Raw genomic sequence first — 21,135 nt, 5'->3', positions numbered from 1 at the left:
ACACGAGCTCTGGGAGACCCAGGCACGGGATTCTGGCGGTCACACACCCGCTTTTCAGCGGGCGGTAAGCAGCCCTCGAGGGCTCACCCCACTAGTGCCGCAGTGTTCATTTGTACTTTATGCTTGTATGCTATACATTGCATTGTACGGTCGCTATTCTTGGCTATATACCCTCCTAGATTGCTAGACAACAGCATGTCGTCCGCAAAAAGCAAAGGGGCCAAGACACAGGCTTTCTATGCTACTTGTACCGCATGTAAGGCTGTTCTACCGGCAGGTGCCACTGACCCCCATTGTGTGCAATGTTCGGCCCCTATAGCACTTGCTCAGTCGGGGCCTCTGCTAGAGGTGGCCCAAGGAGAACCACCTGTGAACACTGTCCAGGTGACAGAGACGGAGTTTGCAGTTTTTGCTGATAAACTGTCGGTGACTATGTCTAAAATCCTTGAGACTTTGCAGTCCAGACCGGTAACTCAGACCATGGGCACTGTTGATTCAAGGCTCCCTGGTTCCCCTCTTTTGGAACACATCCGTGCTCCGGGGGGGTCCCATGCATCCCGGGGTGATGGCTCTGACACGGACGACAGTCCCAGACAGCCTAAGCGAGCTCGCTATGAGCGACCCTCGACTTCATCACACTGGTCAGGGTCCCAGCAGGAAGGCTCTCTGATGAGACAGAGGTTGCTGATCAGGATTCTGATCCTGAGACCGCTCTCAATCTGGATACACCTGATGGGGACGCAATGGTGAATGATCTCATAGCGTCCATCAATAAAATGTTGGATATTTCTCCCACAGCTCCTCCAGTGGAGGAGTCAGCTTCACAGCAGGAGAAATTCCATTTCAGGTATCCTAAGCGTAAATTGAGTACTTTTCTGGACCACTCTGACTTTAGAGAGTCAGTCCAGAAACACCACGCTTATCCAGATAAGCGTTTCTCCAAACGTCTTAAGGATACACGTTATCCCTTTCCCCCTGACGTGGTCAAAGGCTGGACCCAGTGTCCAAAGGTGGATCCCCCAATCTCCAGCCTTGCGGCTAGATCCATAGTTGCAGTGGAAGATGGGGCTTCGCTTAAAGATGCCACTGACAGACAGATGGAGCTCTGGTTGAAATCCATCTATGAAGCTATCGGCGCGTCGTTTGCTCCAGCATTCGCAGCCGTATGGGCAGCTATTTCAGCTGGTTTGGCGCAGATTGACACTGTCACACATACATCTGTTCCGCAAGTAGCGTCCTTAACCTCTCAAATGTCTGCATTTGCGTCTTACGCTATTAATGCTGTCCTGGACTCTACAAGCCGTACGGCAGTGGCGTCCGCCAACTCCGTGGTTTTACGCAGAGCATTGTGGTTAAGGGAATGGAAGGCAGATTCTGCTTCCAAGAAGTGCTTAACCAGTTTGCCTTTTTCTGGTGACAGACTGTTTGGTGAGAGATTGGATGAAATCATTAAACAGTCCAAGGGTAAGGATTCATCCTTACCTCAGCCCAGACCAAATAAACCCCAACAGAGGAAGGGACAGTCGAGGTTTCGGTCCTTTCGAGGCTCGGGCAGGTCCCAATTCTCCTCGTCCAAAAGGACTCAAAAGGATCAGAGGAGCTCAGATTCTTGGCGGGCCCAGTCACGCCCAAAGAAAGCAGCCGGAGGAACCGCTACCAAAGCGGCTTCCTCATGACTTTCGGCCTCCTCTCTCCGCATCCTCGGTCGGTGGCAGGCTCTCCCGCTTTGGCGACATTTGGCTGCCACATGTCAAAGACCGTTGGGTGAGAGACATTCTGTCTCACGGGTACAGGATAGAGTTCAGTTCTCGTCCTCCAACTCGATTCTTCAGAACTTCTCCGCCTCCCGGCCGAGCCAATGCTCTTCTGCAGGCGGTGTGCTCTTTAAAGGCAGAAGGAGTGGTGATCCCTGTTCCTCTTCAGGAGCAAGGTCACGGTTTTTACTCCAACTTGTTTGTGGTGCCAAAAAAGGACGGGTCTTTCCGTCCTGTTCTGGACCTAAAACTGCTCAACAAGCATGTGAAAACCAGGCGGTTCCGGATGGAATCCCTCCGCTCCGTCATCGCCTCAATGTCTCAAGGAGATTTCCTAGCATCAATAGACATCAAAGATGCTTATCTCCACGTGCCGATTGCTCCAGAACACCAGCGTTTTCTACGCTTCGTTATAGGAGACGAACACCTTCAGTTCGTAGCCCTGCCTTTCGGTCTGGCGACAGCCCCAAGGGTCTTCACCAAGGTCATGGCAGCAGTAGTAGCAGTCCTGCACTCTCAGGGTCACTCTGTGATCCCTTACTTGGACGATCTACTTGTCAAGGCACCCTCTCAAGAGGCATGCCAACACAGCCTGAACGTTGCGCTGGAGACTCTCCAGAGTTTCGGGTGGATCATCAACTTTTCAAAGTCAAATCTGACCCCGACCCAATCGATAACATACCTTGGCATGGAGTTTCATACTCTATCAGCGATAGTGATGCTTCCGCTGGACAAACAGCGTTCACTACAGACAGGGGTGCAATCTCTCCTTCAGGGCCAGTCGCATCCCTTGAGACGCCTCATGCACTTCCTGGGGAAGATGGTAGCAGCAATGGAGGCAGTCCCTTTCGCGCAGTTTCATCTGCGTCCATTACAATGGGACATTCTCCGCCAATGGGACGGGAAGTCGAAGTCCCTGGACAGGAACGTCTCCCTTTCTCAGGCGGCCAAGGATTCTCTTCAGTGGTGGCTTCTTCCCACCTCATTGTCAATAGGAAAGTCTTTCCTACCCCCATCCTGGGCGGTGGTCACAACAGACGCGAGTCTATCAGGGTGGGGAGCAGTTTTTCTCCACCACAGGGCTCAAGGTACGTGGACTCAGCAAGAGTCCACCCTTCAGATCAATGATTCTGGAAATCAGAGCAGTGTATCTTGCCCTACAAGCCTTCCAGCAGTGGCTAGAAGGCAAGCAGATCCGAATTCAGTCGGACAACTCCACAGCGGTGGCATACATCAACCACCAAGGAGGGACACGCAGTCGGCAAGCCTTCCAGGAAGTCCGGCGGATTCTGACGTGGGTGGAAGACACGGCATCCACCATATCCGCAGTCCACATCCCGGGCGTAGAAAACTGGGAAGCGGACTTCCTCAGTCGCCAGGGTATGGACGCAGGGGAATGGTCTCTTCACCCGGACGTGTTTCAGGAAATTTGTCGCCGCTGGGGGAGGCCGGACGTCGACCTAATGGCGTCCCGGCACAACAACAAGGTCCCGGCCTTCATGGCACGGTCTCACGATCTCAGAGCTCTGGCGGCGGACGCCTTAGTTCAGGATTGGTCGCAGTTCCGGCTGCCTTATGTGTTCCCACCTCTGGCGCTGTTGCCCAGAGTGCTACGCAAGATCAGGTCCGACTGCCGCCGCGCCATCCTCGTCGCTCCAGACTGGCCAAGGAGGTCGTGGTACCCAGATCTGTGGCATCTCACGGTAGGACAACCGTGGGCAATTCCAGATCGGCCAGACTTGCTGTCTCAAGGGCCGTTTTTCCATCAGAATTCTGCGGCCCTGAGCCTGACTGTGTGGCCATTGAGTCCTGGATCCTAGCGTCTTCAGGACTATCTCAAGAGGTCATTGCCACCATGAGACAGGCTAGGAAACTATCCTCTGCCAAGATCTACCACAGGACGTGGAAGATATTCTTAACTTGGTGCTCTGCTCAGGAAGTTTCTCCCTGGCCATTTGCTTTGCCTACTTTTCTTTCCTTCCTGCAATCCGGGTTGGAAAAAGGTCTGTCGCTTGGCTCCCTTAAGGGACAAGTCTCTGCGCTATCTGTATTTTTTCAGAAGCGCCTAGCACGACTTCCTCAGGTACGCACGTTCCTGCAAGGGGTTTGTCATATCGTCCCTCCTTACAAGCGGCCGTTAGAGCCCTGGGATCTGAACAGGGTTCTAATTGCTCTCCAGAAGCCGCCTTTCGAGCCTTTGAGGGATGTTTCCCTGTCTCGCCTTTCACAGAAAGTGGCCTTTCTAGTAGCGGTCACGTCTCTTCGGAGAGTGTCCGAGCTAGCAGCGCTGTCATGCAAATCTCCCTTCCTGGTGTTTCACCAGGACAAGGTGGTTCTGCGCCCGATTCGGGAGTTTCTCCCTAAGGTGGTATCCCCCTTTCATCTCAATCAGGATATCTCCTTACCTTCTTTGTGTCCTCGTCCAGTTCATCAATGTGAAAAGGATTTGCATTTGTTGGATCTGGTGAGAGCACTCAGAATCTACATTTCCCGCACGGCACCTCTGCGCCGCTCGGATGCACTCTTTGTCCTTGTCGCCGGCCAGCGTAAAGGGTTGCAGGCTTCCAAATCCACCCTGGCTCGGTGGATCAAGGAACCAATTCTTGAAAGCTACCGTTCTGCGGGGCTTCCGGTTCCATCAGGGCTGAAGGCCCATTCTACCAGAGCCGTGGGTGCGTCCTGGGCATTACGGCACCAGGCTACGGCTCAGCAAGTGTGCCAGGCGGCTACCTGGTCGAGTCTGCACACTTTTACCAAGCATTATCAGGTGCATACCTATGCTTCGGCGGACGCCAGCCTAGGTAGACAAGTCCTTCAGGCGGCGATTGCTCACCTGTAGGAAAGGGCCGTTTTTTATGGCCCTATCACGTGGTATTATTTTACCCACCCAGGGATTGCTTTTGGACATCCCAATTGTCTGGGTCTCCCAATAGAGCGACAAAGAAGAAGGGAATTTTGTTTACTTACCGTAAATTCCTTTTCTTCTAGCTCTAATTGGGAGACCCAGCACCCGCCCCTGTTTTTTTGTATACACATGTTGTTCATGTTGAATGGTTTCAGTTCTCCGATATTCCTTCGGATTGAATGTGCTTAAACCAGTTTATTGGCTTTCCTCCTTCTTGCTTTTGCACTAAAACTGAGGAGCCCGTGATCCCACGGGGGGTGTATAGGCAGTAGGGGAGGGGCCTTACACTTTTAAGTGTAATACTTTGTGTGGCCTCCGGAGGCAGTAGCTATACACCCGATTGTCTGGGTCTCCCAATTAGAGCTAGAAGAAAAGGAATTTACGGTAAGTAAACAAAATTCCCTTCTTTGTTCCTATAGCTCCCACCTCCATTCAGTTTAATGGCGGCAGGTTTTTAGAGACTAACTGTAAAGCACGGGGTTACATTTTTCTGTCAAAACATAGCCTACGACGGTCCCTGGGTCATATGGGGCGTATGTGTAAAATTTCGTGATTGTAAATGCTAAGGTACGGATTCCTTTAGCAGACACACAGACAGACAGAGAGACATAGAGCTTTATATAATAGATATATATAGATATATAGTGTGTATGTATGTATGTATGTGTGTGTGTATATATATATATATATATATATATATATATATATATATATATATATATATATATATATATATATATATATATATATATATATATATATATATATATATATATATATATATATATATATATATATATATATATATATATATATATATATATATATATATATATATAAACAATGTGTATGTATATATTAAAATGTATATATTAAAATATATATATGTATATATTAAAATGTATATATTAAAATATATATATGTATATATTAAAATGTATATATTAAAATATATATATGTATATATGAAAATGTATATATTAAAATATATATATGTATATATTAAAATATATATATATTAAAATATATATATATACACACACTATATTATAATATCATTTCATGTGTGTATATTTAATATCATTTTCTTCAGCGCTCTATTGGGAGACCCAGACGATTGGGGTATAGCTACTGCCCTCTGGAGGCCACACAAAGCACTACATCAAAAGTGCAAGGCCCCTCCCTCTCTGGCTATACCCCCCCGTGGTATCACGGGTTCTCCAGTTTTAGCTTTGTGTGCGAAGGAGGTCAGACATTCCATGCATAGCTCCACAGATTTTAGTCAGCAGTAGCTGCTGACTATTTCGGATGGAAGAAAAGAGGACACATTTAGTGTCCCCAGCATGCTCCCTTCTCACCCCTGGATGGTGTTGTAAGGTTGAGGTACCTATTGCTGGTACGGAGGCTGGAGCCCACATGCTGCTTTCCTTCCACATCCCCCTGAGGGGCTCTGTGGAAGTGGGATCCTGCCGGCCTCAAAGCTCTGACGCCGGGCTCCATCCACAGACCCATTTGAACCTGTTGGATACGGAGCTGGAGTACCGTTCATGGACATGGCCCTGCACCATTACAGGTACTCTGTGTCCCCGTACACACAGGCACAGCACACTCCAGACTTGCTGGGTGTGCTAGTGCGCCGGGGACAGTAATGGGTTACAGTCACTGCAGCTTTGCTGAGTGACTTTGTGTTTTGGGAACTACCGCGCCGGACGCTCCGGGAGCGGCGGCGCGGCTGGGACTTGTAGTTCGCCGGGGACTGGGCGCCGACCGCGCTTTTACGGCGGCGGCGCTTATAAATCCAGTCCCCGGCTTCTGCGGCCTAGTGCCGCTTCGTTCCCGCCCCCTCCCTGTCACTCAGGGAAGGGGACAGGCGCTGAGCAATCAGCAGCGCCGAGGGCTGGAGCCTTTTTACATGCTCCAGCCCTCTCACTGCACACTGTCGGGCGCCGGATTCCCGCTCTGCCTTGGGGGCACGCCCACGGCCCGCCCCTCCTCACAGGAGCTGGGGAAGAAGCCGGCAGCCATTACTGAAGTCCGAGCTCGGACTTTCGGCAACCAGGCAGGACGGTGGCGATCATACACCCGCTTATAGGCGGGCGGTAAGCGGCACACATAGTGCTGACCACAGATAACTGCAGTGTGTACATGTGTTGTTTTTAACTGCACAGGTCGCTATATGCCCGCTTGGGGAGCGACACATTAGCAGCAGGAAAGCAGGTGTGCTAAGGCACAGGCTTTCTAGGCTGCTTGTATTGCACGACTGAGGTGTTCATTTGTGTTTATGTGTTATACATTGCACTGTACAGTCGCTAGTCTTAGCTATATTCTCCTGGAATGGCTAGACTACAGCAGCAGAAAACCAAGGGTGCTGGGGCACAGGTTTTTTTCTATGCTGCTTGTATTGCATGGGCTGCAGTGTGCATTTGTACTTGTGCTTGTATGCTATACATTGCACTGTATGGTCACTCTTCTGGGCCATATTCCCCTAGATGACTAGTCTATAGCAGCAGAAGAGCTGGGGTGCCAGGGCACAGGCTTCTATGCTGCTTGTATTGCATGTGCTGCAGTGTTCATTTGTACTTGTGCTTGTATGCTATACATTGCACTGTACGGTCACCAATCTTGGCTATATAATTCTAGATAGCTAGTCGGCAGCGGCAAAACAGCAACACAGATTTTCAGTGCTGTTTTTACTACATGGGATGCTGTTCATGACACCGTCCCATTGTGTGCATGCTCCCCTGTAGCACGTCGTCTGCCGGGGTCTCTAGCACTTCGTCTGCCTGGGTCTCTACTAGTTGTGGCCAAAGAAACCATCTGTCAACCCTGTCCATGGACAGGGACGGAGTAGTCATAATATAGAGACTTGCAGTCCAGACAGGCCATGGGCAATCTACTTGACCAAAAGGCAGCTCTTCAGGGCTTTGATACTGACATAGCTATCGATCCGGATACACCGGGTGGTAACGCCATTCGGAATGATCCTATACCGTCCATCAATGGAAGGTTGGATCTTTCTCCCTCAGCTCCCCCAGTGGAGATAGGAGACGAACAGGAGAAGTCCCTTTTCAGTATCTCACACAGATATTGAGTATTTTTCTGGCCACGCTGACTTCCGAGAAGCAGTCCAGGAACACCACGCTTACCAGATAAGCGTCTTCTCCAAACGTTTTTTAGGATACACGTTATCCCTTTTCCCCTGACGCGGTCAGCGCTGGACCCAGGGTCCAAAGGTGGATTCTCCAATCTCCAGGCTTGCGTCTAGAGACATAGTTGCACTGGAGATGGGGCTTCACTTAAAGATGCCAGTCACAGACAGATGGACTCTGGTTGAAATCTGTCTAGGAAGCTATCGGCGTGTCGGTTGCTCCGGCATCCACAGCCGTATAGGCAACCTAACCTTTTCAGCTGTTCTTGCGCAGCTGGCCTTGAGCACAGGGACATCTGTACCGCAGAGGCGTCCGTAACCCGCAATGTCTGCACTGCGACTTACCCTGTTAATACTGTCCTAAAAGTACAGTCGAGGTTTCGGTCCTTCCCAAGCTCCGGTAGGTCCCAATTGTCCTCGGGCAAAAGGGCTACTAAACCTCAGACGGGCTCAGATTCCGGCCGGGCTCAATCACGCCCAAGGAAGGCAGTCGGAGGAACCGCTACCAAGGCGGTCTCCTCAGGACTCTCAGCGCTCTCTCTCTCTCCGCATCCGCGGTTGATGGCAGAACCCCCGCCTTTGGCGACATTTAGCTGCCACAGGTCACAGACCGGTGGGTGACGGACATTGTGCTCACGTGCACAGGACAGTGTTCTATTCTCGTCCTCCGACTCCATTTCCCTGCTGCAGGCGGTGGATGCTCTAAGAGCAGAAGGAGTGGTGATCCCTGTCCCCCCTCAGGAACGAGGGCGAGGGTTTGTACTCCAATCTCTTTGTGGCTCCAAAAAAGGACGGTTCCTTCCGTCCCGTTCTGGTCCTGACACTGCTCAACGAGCATGCGAACTCCAGGCGGTTCCGGATGGGATCCCTCCGATCCGTCATTACCTCAATGTCTCGAGGAGACTTCCTTGCCTCAACAGACATCAAAGATGCCTATCTCCACGTGTCAATTGCTACGGAGCACCAACGTTTTCTACGTTTGGTGATAGGAGACGAACATCTTCAGTTCGTAGCTCTGCCATTCAGTCTGGCGACAGCCCCACGGGTGTTCACCAAGGTCATGGCAGCAGTGGTAGCAGTCTTGCACTTTCAGGGACACCCGGTGATCCCATACTTGGACGATCTACTCGTCAAAGCACCCTCCCTCGAGGCATGCCAACGCAGCCTGAATGTTACGCTGGAGACTCTCCAGACTTTCGGGTGGTTCATCAATTTGGCAAGGTCAAATCTGTCTCCGACTCAATCACTAACGTATCTCGGCATGGAGTTTCATACTCTATCAGCAATAGTGAAGCTTCCGCTGAACAAGCAGCGTTCACTGCAGACAGAGGTGCAGTCTCTCCTTCAAGGCCAGTCGCACCCCTTAAGGCGCCTCATGCACTTCCTAAGGAAGATGGTGGCAGCCATCGAGGCAGTTCTCTTTGCGCAGTTTCATCTGCGCCAACGGCAATGGGACATTCTCCGCCAATGGGACGGGCAGTCAACCTCCCTGGACAGGGAAGTCTCCCTTTCCCAGACGGCCGAGGACTCTCTGCTATAGTGGCCATAGCCCCCATCCTGGGCACTGGTCACGACAGATACGAGTCTGTCAGGGTGGGGAGCAGTTTGTCTCCGCCACATGGCTCAGGGGACGTGGACTCAGCAGGAGTCCACCCTTCAGATCGATGTTCAAATCGGGGCAGGGTATCTTACCCTATTAGCCTTCCAGAAGTGGCTAGAAAGAGAGCAGATCCGAATCCAGTCGGACATCTCCACAGCGGTGGCATACATCAACCACCAAGAAGGGGCGCGCAGTCAGCAAGCCTTCCAGGAAGTCCGGCGAATCCTCATGTGGGTGGAGGACACAGCATCCACCATATCCGCAGTTCACATCCCGGGCGTAGAAAACTGGGAAGCAGACTTCCTCAGTCGCCAGGGTATGGACGCGGGGGAATGGTCCCTTCACTCGGACGTGTTTCAGGAAATCTGTTGCCGCTGGGGGGTGCCGGACGTCGACCTAATGGCGTCTCGGCACACCAACAAGGTCCCGGCATTTATGGCCGATCGCGCGATCACAGAGCTCTGGCGGCAGACGCCTTAGTGCAAGATTGGTCGCAGTTCCGGCTCACATATGTGTTTCCACCTCTGGCACTCTTGCCCAGAGTACTGCGCAAAAATCAGATCCGATTGCAGCCGCGTCATACTCGTCGCACCAGACTGGCCGAGGAGATCGTGGTTTCCGGATCTGTGGCATCTCACGGTCGGCCGACCGTGGTCACTACCAGACCGACCAGAGTTATTGTCCCAAGGGCCGTTTTCTCCATCGGAATTCTGCGGCCCTGAACCTGACTGGGTGGCTTTTGTGTCCTGAATCCTAGCGTCTTCAGGATTATCCCAAGGGGTCGTTGCCACCATGAGACAGGCTAGGAAGCCCACGTCTGCTAAGATATACCGCAAAACGTGGAAGATTTTCTTATTCTGGTGCTCTACTCAGGGAGTGTCTCCCTGGCCATTTGCATTGCCTACTTTTCTTTCCTTCCTACAATAGGAGTCAGAAAAGGGCTTGTCGCTCGACTCCCTCAAAGGGCAAGTCTCAGCACTATCCGTGTTTTTTCAGAAGCGTCTAGCACGTCTTTCTAAGGTGTGCACGTTCCCGCAGGGGGTTTGTCATATCGTACCCCCGTACAAGCGGCCGTTAGATCCGTGGGATCTGAACAGGGTTCTAGTTGCTCTCCAGAAGCCGCCTTTCGAGCCTCTGAAGGAAGTTTCTTTTTCTCGCCTGTCACAGAAGGTGGCGTTTCTCGTTGCGATCACATCGCTTCGGCGAGTGTCTGAGCTGGCAGCTCTGTCATCCAAGGCTCCCTTCCTGGTGTTTCACCAGGACAAGGTAGTGCTGCGCCCCATTCCGGAGTTTCTCCCTAAGGTCGTATCCTCGTTTCATCTTAATCAGGATATCTCCTTACCGTCTTTTTGCACTCATCCGGTTCACCGGTATGAGAATGATTTACGTTTGCTAGATCTGGTGAGAGCACTCAGAATCTACATTTCCCGCACGGCGCCCGTGCGCCGTGCCGATGCACTTTTTGTCCTTGTCGCTGGTCCGCGCAAGGGGTTGCAGGCTTCTAAAGCCACCCTGGCTCGATGGATCAAAGAACCAATTCTAGAGGCCTACCGTTCTGCGGGGCTTCCGGTTCCTTCAGGGCTAAAAGCTCACTCAACCAGAGCCGTGGGTGCGTCCTGGGCATTACGTCACCAGGCTTCGGCTCAACAGGTGTGCCAGGCAGCTACCTGGTCCAGTCTGCACATTTTCACCAAGCATTATCAGGTGCATACCTATGCTTCGGCGGATGCCAGCTTAGGTAGAAGAGTCCTGCAGGCGGTAGTGATAGTGACACCCCCGTAGGGGAGGGCTGTTTTGCAGCTCTAACATGAGGTTTTTCTTTACCCACCCAGGGACAGCTTTTGGACGTCCCAATCGTCTGGGTCTCCCAATAGAGCGCTGAAGAAGAAGGGAATTTTGTTACTTACCGTAAATTCCTTTTCTTCTAGCTCTTATTGGGAGACCCAGCACCCGCCCTGTTGTCCTTCGGGATGTTTTTTTGTTGTTTGCGGGTACACATGTTGTTCATGTTGAACGGTTTTTCAGTTCTCCGATGTTATTCGGAGTTAATTTGTTTAAACCAGTTATTGGCTTCCTCCTTCTTGCTTTGGCACTAAAACTGGAGAACCCGTGATACCACGGGGGGGTATAGCCAGAGAGGGAGGGGCCTTGCACTTTTGATGTAGTGCTTTGTGTGGCCTCCAGAGGGCAGTAGCTATACCCCAATCGTCTGGGTCTCCCAATAAGAGCTAGAAGAAAAGGAATTTACGGTAAGTAACAAAATTCCCTTCTTAGATGTGTAGAATTTTACACATATATCTAATATATAAAGGTGTTTGTGTGTCTGTCCGGGATTGGCATCCGCACCGTCGCAGCTACAACCACAAAATTTTGCACACTCATACTTCTGGACCCCGAGAGCGTCATAGGCTATGTTTTGAGGGGAAATTTTAACCCCGCTCTTTACAGTTATTCGCCAAAAAACCTGCCTCCATTAAAGCGAATGGAGCTGGGAGCCACAGTGCAGCCAGAACTTCAGAAGAATGCGCAGCCAAGCCCTTATATGGAATGTTGGCGTGTCACAATGCAGCCAGGGAAAGAGACAGACATAGACAGGGTAAGAGACACAGACAAAGAGACAGACTGACAGGGAGAGAGACAGGGAGACAGTTACTATTACTACTAGACAAGGTGGAGGAGTGGGCCTCCTTCTTTCTAACAACTGCAGCTTTAATCCAATCCCACCTTTACCCTCCCTTGTCCTGCCTTCCTTTGAAGTGCACTCTATCCGCATCTATTCTCCTTCCAACCTCCAAGTGGCCATCATATACAGACCCCCAGGCCCTACCACTTCCTTTATCGACCAGTTCTCTGCCTGGCTTCTACACTTTCTCTCTGCTGACATTCCCACTATCATCATGGGTGACTTCAACATCCCCACTGACACCCGCCAGTCAGCAGCCTCCAAACTACTCTCCCTTGCTTCATCTTTTGGTCTATCTCAGTGGTCCACCTCTGCCACCCATAAAGATGGACACACATTAGACCTTATCTTCACCCGTCTCTGCTCTCTATCTAACCTCACTACCTCCCCTCTCCCTTTATCTGACCACCATCTATTGACCTTCTCTGCTCTGTCCTCCTCACCTGCCCCTCCTGTCCAGCACGTATCACACCCTCGCAGAAACCTCGCACACGTCAACATACACACCCTTTCTGACTCTATCCTACCACTGTCCTCCATATCTTCAGTGCACGACACAAACAGTGCCACCACTTTCTACAACGCCACTCTCGCATCAGCTATTGATTCAGTTGCTCCTCTTGTGCACGGCAGAGTGAGACAAATCAATAGACAACCCTGGCACAACAGCCTCACTAAAAAACTGCGGCAAGTGTCTAGGGCCGCAGAGCGGCGCTGGAAGAAAACGCACTCCCAGGAAGACTTCACCACATTCAAAAAATGCAATTCACACATTTCGCTTGGCCCTTACCTCGGCTAAACAGGAATACTTCAGAAACCTCATAGCCTCTTTAACACACAACCCCAAACAGCTATTCAATACTTTCAACTCCCTCCTTCGCCCACCACTGCCCCCTCCAACCTCCCTCATTTCCGCAGAAGAATTTGCCACACATTTCAAAGAAAAGATCGACCAAACCAGACAAGTCTTTTCTGCTCAACCACCACAACCCCTTCATATAACAGACCACTGCTCCTCCCCCATAAACTTCCTCTCTACTATCACCGAAGAAGAGCTTGCACATCTTCTCTCAAAAGCGCACCTCACCACCTGCGCACGTGATCCCATCCCAACCCACCTCCTCCCCAACCTCACCACTATCCTAATTCCAGCCTTAACCCATCTCTTCAACCTATCTAACAACTGGTACCTTCCCTTCTGCCTTTAAACATGCAACAGTCACACCCATCCTAAAGAAACCTTCCCTCGACCCAACCTCTGCTGCCAGCTATCGCCCCATATCGCTACTCCCATTCGCCTCAAAACTCCTGGAACAGCACATCCATGCTAAAATTTCCTCCCACCTCTCCTCTAACTCTCACTTTGACAACCTACAGTCCGGCTTCCGTCCACATCATTCCACTGAAACTGCCCTGACAAAAATCACAAATGACTTACTTACTGCCAAAGCTAACAACCACTCCTCTATACTCCTACTTCTAGACCTATCCTCAGCTTTTGACACTGTTGACCACTCCCTCCTACTACAGATCCTCTCTTCCCTTGGTGTCAAAGACCTCGCCCTCTCTTGGATCTCTTCATACCTCTCCAACCGCACTTTTAGTGTCTCCCACTCCCACACAACCTCTTCATCCCGTCTTCTCTCTGTTGGTGTCCCTCAAGGCTCTGTCCTGGGACCATTACTTTTTTCTATCTATACATTTGGCCTGGGACAACTCAAAGTCCCATGGCTTCCAGTACCACCTATATGCCGATGACACTCAGATCTACCTCTCTGGTCCAGATGTCATATCTCTGCTGTCCAGAATCCCAGAGTGCCTATCTGCTATATCTTCCTTCTTCTCCTCTCGCTTCCTAAAGCTCAATGTGGCCAAAACTGAACTGATCATCTTTCCTCCATCTCACCTACACTCTCTACCTCATCTATCTATTACAATAAATAACATCACGCTCTCCCCAGCACCCAAAGTTCGGTGCCTCGGAGTGACCTTTGACTCTGCCTTGTCCTTCATACCACACATTCAATCCCTCACCACCTCCTGTCGTCTTCAACTCAAAAATATTTCCAGAATCCGTCCCTTCATCAATTCTCAATCTACAAAAAGTAGTGCATGCTCTCATAATCTCCCGCCTCGACTACTGCAACATCCTCCTATGTGGTCTCCCTGCTAACACGCTCGCCCCTCTCCAGTCCATCCTTAATGCTGCTGCCCGACTGATCCACCTCTCGCCTCACTACCACCCCGCTTCTCCTCTCTGCATGTCCCTTCACTGGCTCCCAATCTTCCATCGTATCCAATTCAAACTACTAATACTGACTTACAAAGCCATCCACAAATTGTCTCCTCCATATATCTCTGAACTAATCTCTCGCTACACTCCAAAACGTAATCTCCGGTCCTCCCAAGATCTCCTTCTCTCCTCCTCTCTCATTCGCTCCTCATGCAACCGCCTCCAAGACTTCTCCCGAACATCCCCAGTCTTCTGGAACTCACTGCCTCAACACGTCAGATTATCTACTACACTTGCAAACTTCAAACGGAACCTAAAGACTCATCTGTTCAGAAATGCCTATAACCTTCAATGACCTCACTGCTTCACCACCGTGCGGAGCTGCCGCCCCACCACCGTGCGGAGCTGCCGCCCCACCACCGTGCGGAGCTGCCGCCCCACCACCGTGCGGAGCTGCCGCCCCACCACCGTGCGGAGCTGCCGCCCCACCACCGTGCGGAGCTGCCGCCCCACCACCGTGCGGAGCTGCCGCCCCACCACCGTGCGGAGCTGCCGCCCCACCACCGTGCGGAGCTGCCGCCCCACCACCGTGCGGAGCTGCCGCCCCACCACCGTGCGGAGCTGCCGCCCCACCACCGTGCGGAGCTGCCGCCCCACCTACACCCCATCTACTGTCTCCTCCCCATAATCCTATAGAATGTAAGCCCGCAAGGGCAGGGCCCTCTTCCCTCCTGTACTAGTCTGTCTACTGTAACTTGTATATGTATTTTGTATGTAACCCCCTTCTCATGTACAGCACCATGGAACTAATGGTGCTCTATAAATAAATAATAATAATACTATCCCGGGCAGCACTGGTTGCTATGTTGTGAGGCGAAAGTTTAACCCCGCGCGTTCCAATTTACCAATCAATTTTGCCCCTATCTACATAATGGGGGAAAAAGTGAAACGAAAAGTGTTGGGGGCAAATTGACAGCTACCAGATGTGAACAAGGGAGACTTAAAGAATGAGAGCGATGGCGCCAAAGAGTATATACCGTACAGTTGCTAAGGTGGGGCCCCGACATGGGATACTCACCACACTCGGGGATATGAACACACACACACACACACACACACAAAATGCGCCACACATTACCATGTGCCTGAACACATATACCACCCTCAGCACACATCTCACCACACATACACCAACCTCGCCACATAATCGCCCTGAAACACACACAAGTCTGGTATTATCCTTCAAAAATAAAAATCTGATTTAATAAGCAGCCAAACTACAAGAACAACAAATGTACCATATAGACAGGTCATGTGACTGACAGCTGCCGTATTTCCTATTATGTGTATGTGTGAGCTAATATATACTGTCAGGGTGAGGGCTTTCTGTTGCCTGGAGATTTTTCAGGCTGCCAATAGCAACCAATCACAGCTTAGCTTCTATTTTGCTACAGTTAATTAATCTGAGCTCTGATTGGTTAATATAGGCAACAATTTAATAATTACATTTTTATCTATTTGTTTTGTGGTTTTGTGTGCAGAATACATTTTTGTTTAATACATTTTATTTTGTTAACAGCAGTTATTAACCCGGGCGAAGCCGGGTAGTACAGCTAGTCTAATATATAAAACTGAATGTGTATGTATGTATGTCATGTCCGGGATTGGCATCTGCACCGTCGCAGCTACAGCCACACAATTTTGCACACTCACACTTCTGGACCCCGAGAGTGTCATAGGCTATGTTTTGAGGGGAAATTTTAACCCCGCGCTTTAGTTATTCACCAAAAAACCTGCCTCCATTAAAGCGAATGGAGCTGGGAGCCACAGTGCAGCCAGAACTTCAGAACAATGCGCAGCCACGCCCTTAAATGGAATGTTGGCGTGTCACAATGCAGCCAGGGAAAGAGATAGATAGACACAGACAGTGAAAGAGGCAGACACAGACAGTGAAAGAGGCAGACACAAAGAGACAGACAGGGAAAGAGAGGGAAAGAGACAGACAGGGCACATTACTTGGCCAATTTAGTTAAATCTGTGTGGAATATCTGTGGTGTTGAAATATACGTATGTTGTGAAATGCTTCTATTAGCTTAGTTTTTGCCTTTTAATAATTACATTTATATCTATTTGTTTTGTGGATTTTGTGTGCAGAATACATTTTTGTTAATATTTTCTATTTTGTTAACAGCAGTTATTAACCCGGGCGAAGCCGGGTAGTACAGCTAGTATATGTGTCTGTGTATATATACTAGCGCTGTGTGTGTGTGTGTGTGTGTGTGTGTGTGTGTTATAATATAGCTATAAGTTTAGAATCTAATCTCCCTTTAAGCCACAGGAACATTAGCAGAGATTCTTCTGTCAGGGCATGTACTTCTCCCCTGTACGACATTAACCAATCATCAGCCGGAAGCATCATGTAGGGTAAAAAAAAAATACAAACCCATTCCCAGGGTATGTCAGACCGACTTCTCTGCGTGAGACATATAATGACAGACAGCCTTGTTGTACTCATTGGTCTCACTGTGATTACAAGCGGGGTAGGGGAGCAGAGCTGTGTCATTACAAACACCTCTGTAGCTGTCATACCATGACACTGTCAGTGTGAGAGGAGGGGAAGTAGAGAAAAGCTGACAGTGCTGTCAGAGGAGAGCTGCAATGGCACACATCTTTGCACTACTCCCCTCCTATGCTTGTAATCACAGTGAGATTATGGAGGAAAAAGGGCTGTGTCATTATGTTTTTTTTCTCTTCTGGATGACCCCTCGTGCTTTAGGATTGGTCATCATCAAGCAAGGAAAAAAGTAAATGTCCCACTGGTTGAAGCAGGGCTGTGGAGTCTGAGTCTGTATAAAATGGAACGACTCCGACTCCTAAAATATATAATAAATTGGGTACAGTAGTTGATTGCAGAATGTGCTGAATATTTTTTCATAGGAATTTGGGAAAGTTATGAATTTCCTATAAATGGCTGTTCTATTCCTGATCTAAGGCTACATTCACACACAGCGTTTTTGCTGCGTTTTTTGAGGATACGTTTTTCAGCTGCAAAAGCAGATCAGCTTTTTAAAAAAAAACCAAACGCATCACCTGAAAGATATTTGAGCTCATAGATAATGTTTTCAATAGCAAAAGCAGATTAGAAAAATGCCACACAAACTGATATGCTAATTCTTTGTGAGGATCCGTTTTTGAGCCCAAAAACGGATCCTCACAAAACAATGCTTCAAGCATAAGTACAATTAAACTGATGAATGAGAGTAATGAACAGCAGCTAGAAGTAAATTTAGGATTCAGTATGTTTGAGATGGAAGGCCACAGTGCTGTTCATGTAACTGAGGAACAAAAAGATATTACAACAGAAGGACAGCAAAATGATACTTTAGAATTAGATGATCTTGTTGAAGCTGCTTCAAAACACTTTCATATTCATCACATGCGCTGTTTTGTGCACACCCTGCAACTGGCAATAAGAGCGAGTCTGCAAGAGGGACATGCTGGAAATCTGATTGTAAAAGTGAGGAAATTGGTTATTGCCGCCAGAACCCCTAAAATTGATTCCATCTTGAAGAGACGTGCTGGGAAAGGGGCAATTGTCGATCAAGCCACTCGGTGGGGGAGCACTTATTTAATGATTGCACGATTGCTTGAACTAAAACCATTTGTTATAGATATGGCGAACCCTCAGGTAACCCTAAATGAAGGTCAATGGACACAGGTGGCTGAATTGAAGGAATTGCTTAATCACCCATTTACCGTGACTTAAAAATTACAAGCTGAGGATTTAACTCCTGGCATTTTCATAAGGGAGTGGAAGAACTTGCTATTTTGTTTGTCCCAAAGAGGTTTAATCGCAGATGGAATTTCTGCTTCAATGAAACTGAGAGAGACACAGCTATTGGAAAATAAAATTCTTCTGGCAGCTATTTATGTGGACCCAAGTCATCGTATACTGCTTGATGATCAACAGCTTACTAAAGGAAAAGAAGCTCTGACTGAGGTAGCAGTTAGGATGAGTGGCCTACAGGACTGCTAGGCGCAAGAGGACTTGGGTCCTGACAGTGCTACTGCTGCCATATCTTCATCCTTATCAGATGTGATGTTTAACTTTGACAAGTATTTGCATGACATGGACCAGGCAAAGCGTTGCTGCAAGGAAAAAGATTTCACTCAGTCTCCTATAGCAAGCAGATTGACCAGATTTCAGCAAAAATTTTCACTTGCTCTCAAATAATAGAAAAATTCAACCGTTCATCAAAATTGACTGCATGAGGCAATTCCTTTTATACCCGGAAATTGTTAGTGATATTGCCCATGTGGTTACGGCTTTACCTCCGACCCAAGTTACTGTACAGAGGTTGTTCTCTAGCCTTGAAATTATTAGGTCAGATTTGAGGTCACCTATAAAGGAGGATCTGATGAAGGCAGTTTTTATTATTTATTTATTTATTTATTATTATTATAGTGCCATCAATTCCACGGCGCTTTACATGTGAAAGGGGTATACATAATAGGGACAAGTACAGTATTCATAAACAATACAAGACACAGACAGGTACAGGAGGATAGAGGTCCCTGCCCACGAAGGCTCAGTCTACAAGGGATAGGTGAGGATACAGTAGGTTAGGGTAGAGCTGATTGTGCGGTGCTGTATCAGACTGAGGGTTTCGGCAGGTTGTAGGCTTGTCAGAAGAGGTGGGTCTTCAGGTTCCCTTTTGAAGCTTGTCAAGGTAGGCGAGAGTCTGATGTGTTGAGGCTGAGCATTCCAGAGTATGGGGGAGGCACGGGAGAAATCTTGGATGCGATGGTGGGAAGAGGAGATGAGGAGAGATTCTATATCCTACAAAAAATTGTTTGTTGAAAACTGTTTTATGCCGCTTGTATAGTATATTACATAGTGTTATATATTTACATAGTGTATTGCATATCTGCAATTTATTTCAGTTTTTATGTTCTAAAGTTGTATTCCAATAAATATATTATGTTCTATCTAAACATCTTGATTATTGTATCATGAAAATGATGTTCACATTGTACTACAATAAATTTTTCACTTAAATATAAGCAATATATGTGAGAGTCGGAGTCGGTGCCAGGGAAATTGAGAAGTCGGAGTCGCAGGTTTGGCTTACCGACTCCACAGCCCCGAGTTGAAGGAGAAATTAGAATCCTAAGCGTTCCTGGCTAAAATCTCTGCAATGGAGCTGAGAAATTTAAAAAATGATGTATTATTCAGCCTTGCAGCCTACATTCTATGATGTGGCCAGTTTACCATGCTCAAACTGGTTTGAGTATAAAGGATCCTCAGCTCTGCTGCCACCTGATGTGCAGGGAAACAGCAGGACCGCTCTATTTTAAGAAAAATGTAAGCCCAAGAATTAAGCCTGATGCCTTGGCTGCATTGATGTTGCCCTCAGAATGCTCTGCACTGCCCTCCTCTACCACAGCTTCACCAGTGTAATGACTGATTATTCATTGATATATATCTGTATATTAACAAGTAATGTTGCAATGCATGTGGATTTTGTTCCTGCCTATTCCTTACACTAACTTGCTTGCTTCTTCCCTCTCAGCTTAATGGCACATATACCAATTCTACCAACACCACGCTACGTTCTGCATTCGGTGGAACGATGTGCCACTCGCCTGTGTCACGCCCACCTCCTAGCGGTGGCAAGGTCAGTTGATCTCATTAGTCCATTTCTAGAGTCTAATTGTATGTATCTATCACCTTTAGCTGCCTAACTTGCACGTCTGCTTTTCAGCGATCCTATGCGGAGTTTTTACATAGAAATTAAAGTGTGCGTAATGCCTATGGAGGCAGACTATTCACCTGCTATGAAACCTATGAGTTGTGGGAAGGCTTGGTGCCAAATGTCCTGGTATCTGCCCACTTCTGTAAGCCTGTGCCCAACTTCTAGACTTTCCTTTTGGCCACATAGTGACCTTTCTTGCCATTCTCGACTGAGACTGCTCCGCTCCTTGCTGAGACCCCTCTGAATCAACATAACTTCATCAAAGGGGGTGGGAGGAAGGTCTAAAGCCTCTATTTACGAGACTGACTTTGTGATAAGCAAGCCAAGCTCCTTTTTATTTTTGCACCAAATAGAATTTTCTGGGGGAAAGGAAAGTCATCCATATATTACATATTTTCTAATATAACCGGGTGGATTCAAATATACTGTTCTTAAATTTATTTTTTTTAATACATTCAATTTTGCATAATATATTAATAATTCCCTTTTTAATTATTTTAATTCATAATTAATCATTCCTTTTTTATTTCCTTTTTAGCCTGGGCTGCCCATCCGAACTCCAACCAGACCGTTCAAGACTCCACAATCAAGGAGACTGGAAAAGAATAAAGAGAACATGTCGCAGTTCAATGGAACCGCCATGAGCGGTGGGTGCCAACTCTCAATTCCTGCCCAGCGTAACCTCAGCGTTAATTCTGTTGCCAGCACCTATTCTGAGTTTGCGGTAATTCACCTTTTCTTAGACAAAACACAAATAACAGCAGCATGACACAGTCAGGGAGAGGGGGGGAATCTTAAAAAGAAAATTAGGTTCAACAAAATTATAAAGTGCTGTTGTCTGTGATTCCCTTGCCAACTTTGTAAATTTCTCACCTTCAAAGAGGTATTCTCATGTTATTTAAAGAGGTAGTTAACTGCAATGTATAGTGGCCACATCGCTTTAAAGCTGAGAAAGGAGGCTGTTTACAAACACCATCTGTTGCCAATTCTGACTGAGCGGTGCTATCGCTGTCCGCTCAGTCCCCATCACATTACTCGGGCTGTAGTGGCCTCTGA

The 21,135-nt window shown here is 48.4% G+C and overlaps 1 protein-coding gene across 4 annotated transcripts in view; it reads left to right on the top strand.

Moving 5' to 3' along the window:
* PRC1 (protein regulator of cytokinesis 1) overlaps positions 1–21,135 on the top strand; it is a 149,976-nt gene that overhangs the window by 106,372 nt on the left and 22,469 nt on the right. For 2 of the 4 annotated variants that reach the window (XM_075345898.1, XM_075345899.1), the window contains exons 12-13: positions 19,897–20,001; positions 20,618–20,803. In XM_075345898.1, the coding sequence (XP_075202013.1) occupies positions 19,897–20,001; positions 20,618–20,803 (291 nt within the window). The remainder of the gene's footprint in view (positions 1–19,896; positions 20,002–20,617; positions 20,804–21,135) is intronic. The other 2 variants (XM_075345900.1, XM_075345901.1) reach the window with 1 other exon arrangement.

The sequence above is a fragment of the Anomaloglossus baeobatrachus genome, chromosome 4 (genome assembly GCF_048569485.1).
Source record: "Anomaloglossus baeobatrachus isolate aAnoBae1 chromosome 4, aAnoBae1.hap1, whole genome shotgun sequence".
Classification (NCBI taxonomy): Eukaryota; Metazoa; Chordata; class Amphibia; order Anura; family Aromobatidae; genus Anomaloglossus; species Anomaloglossus baeobatrachus.
This window is presented reverse-complemented; position numbering and strand designations above follow the sequence as displayed.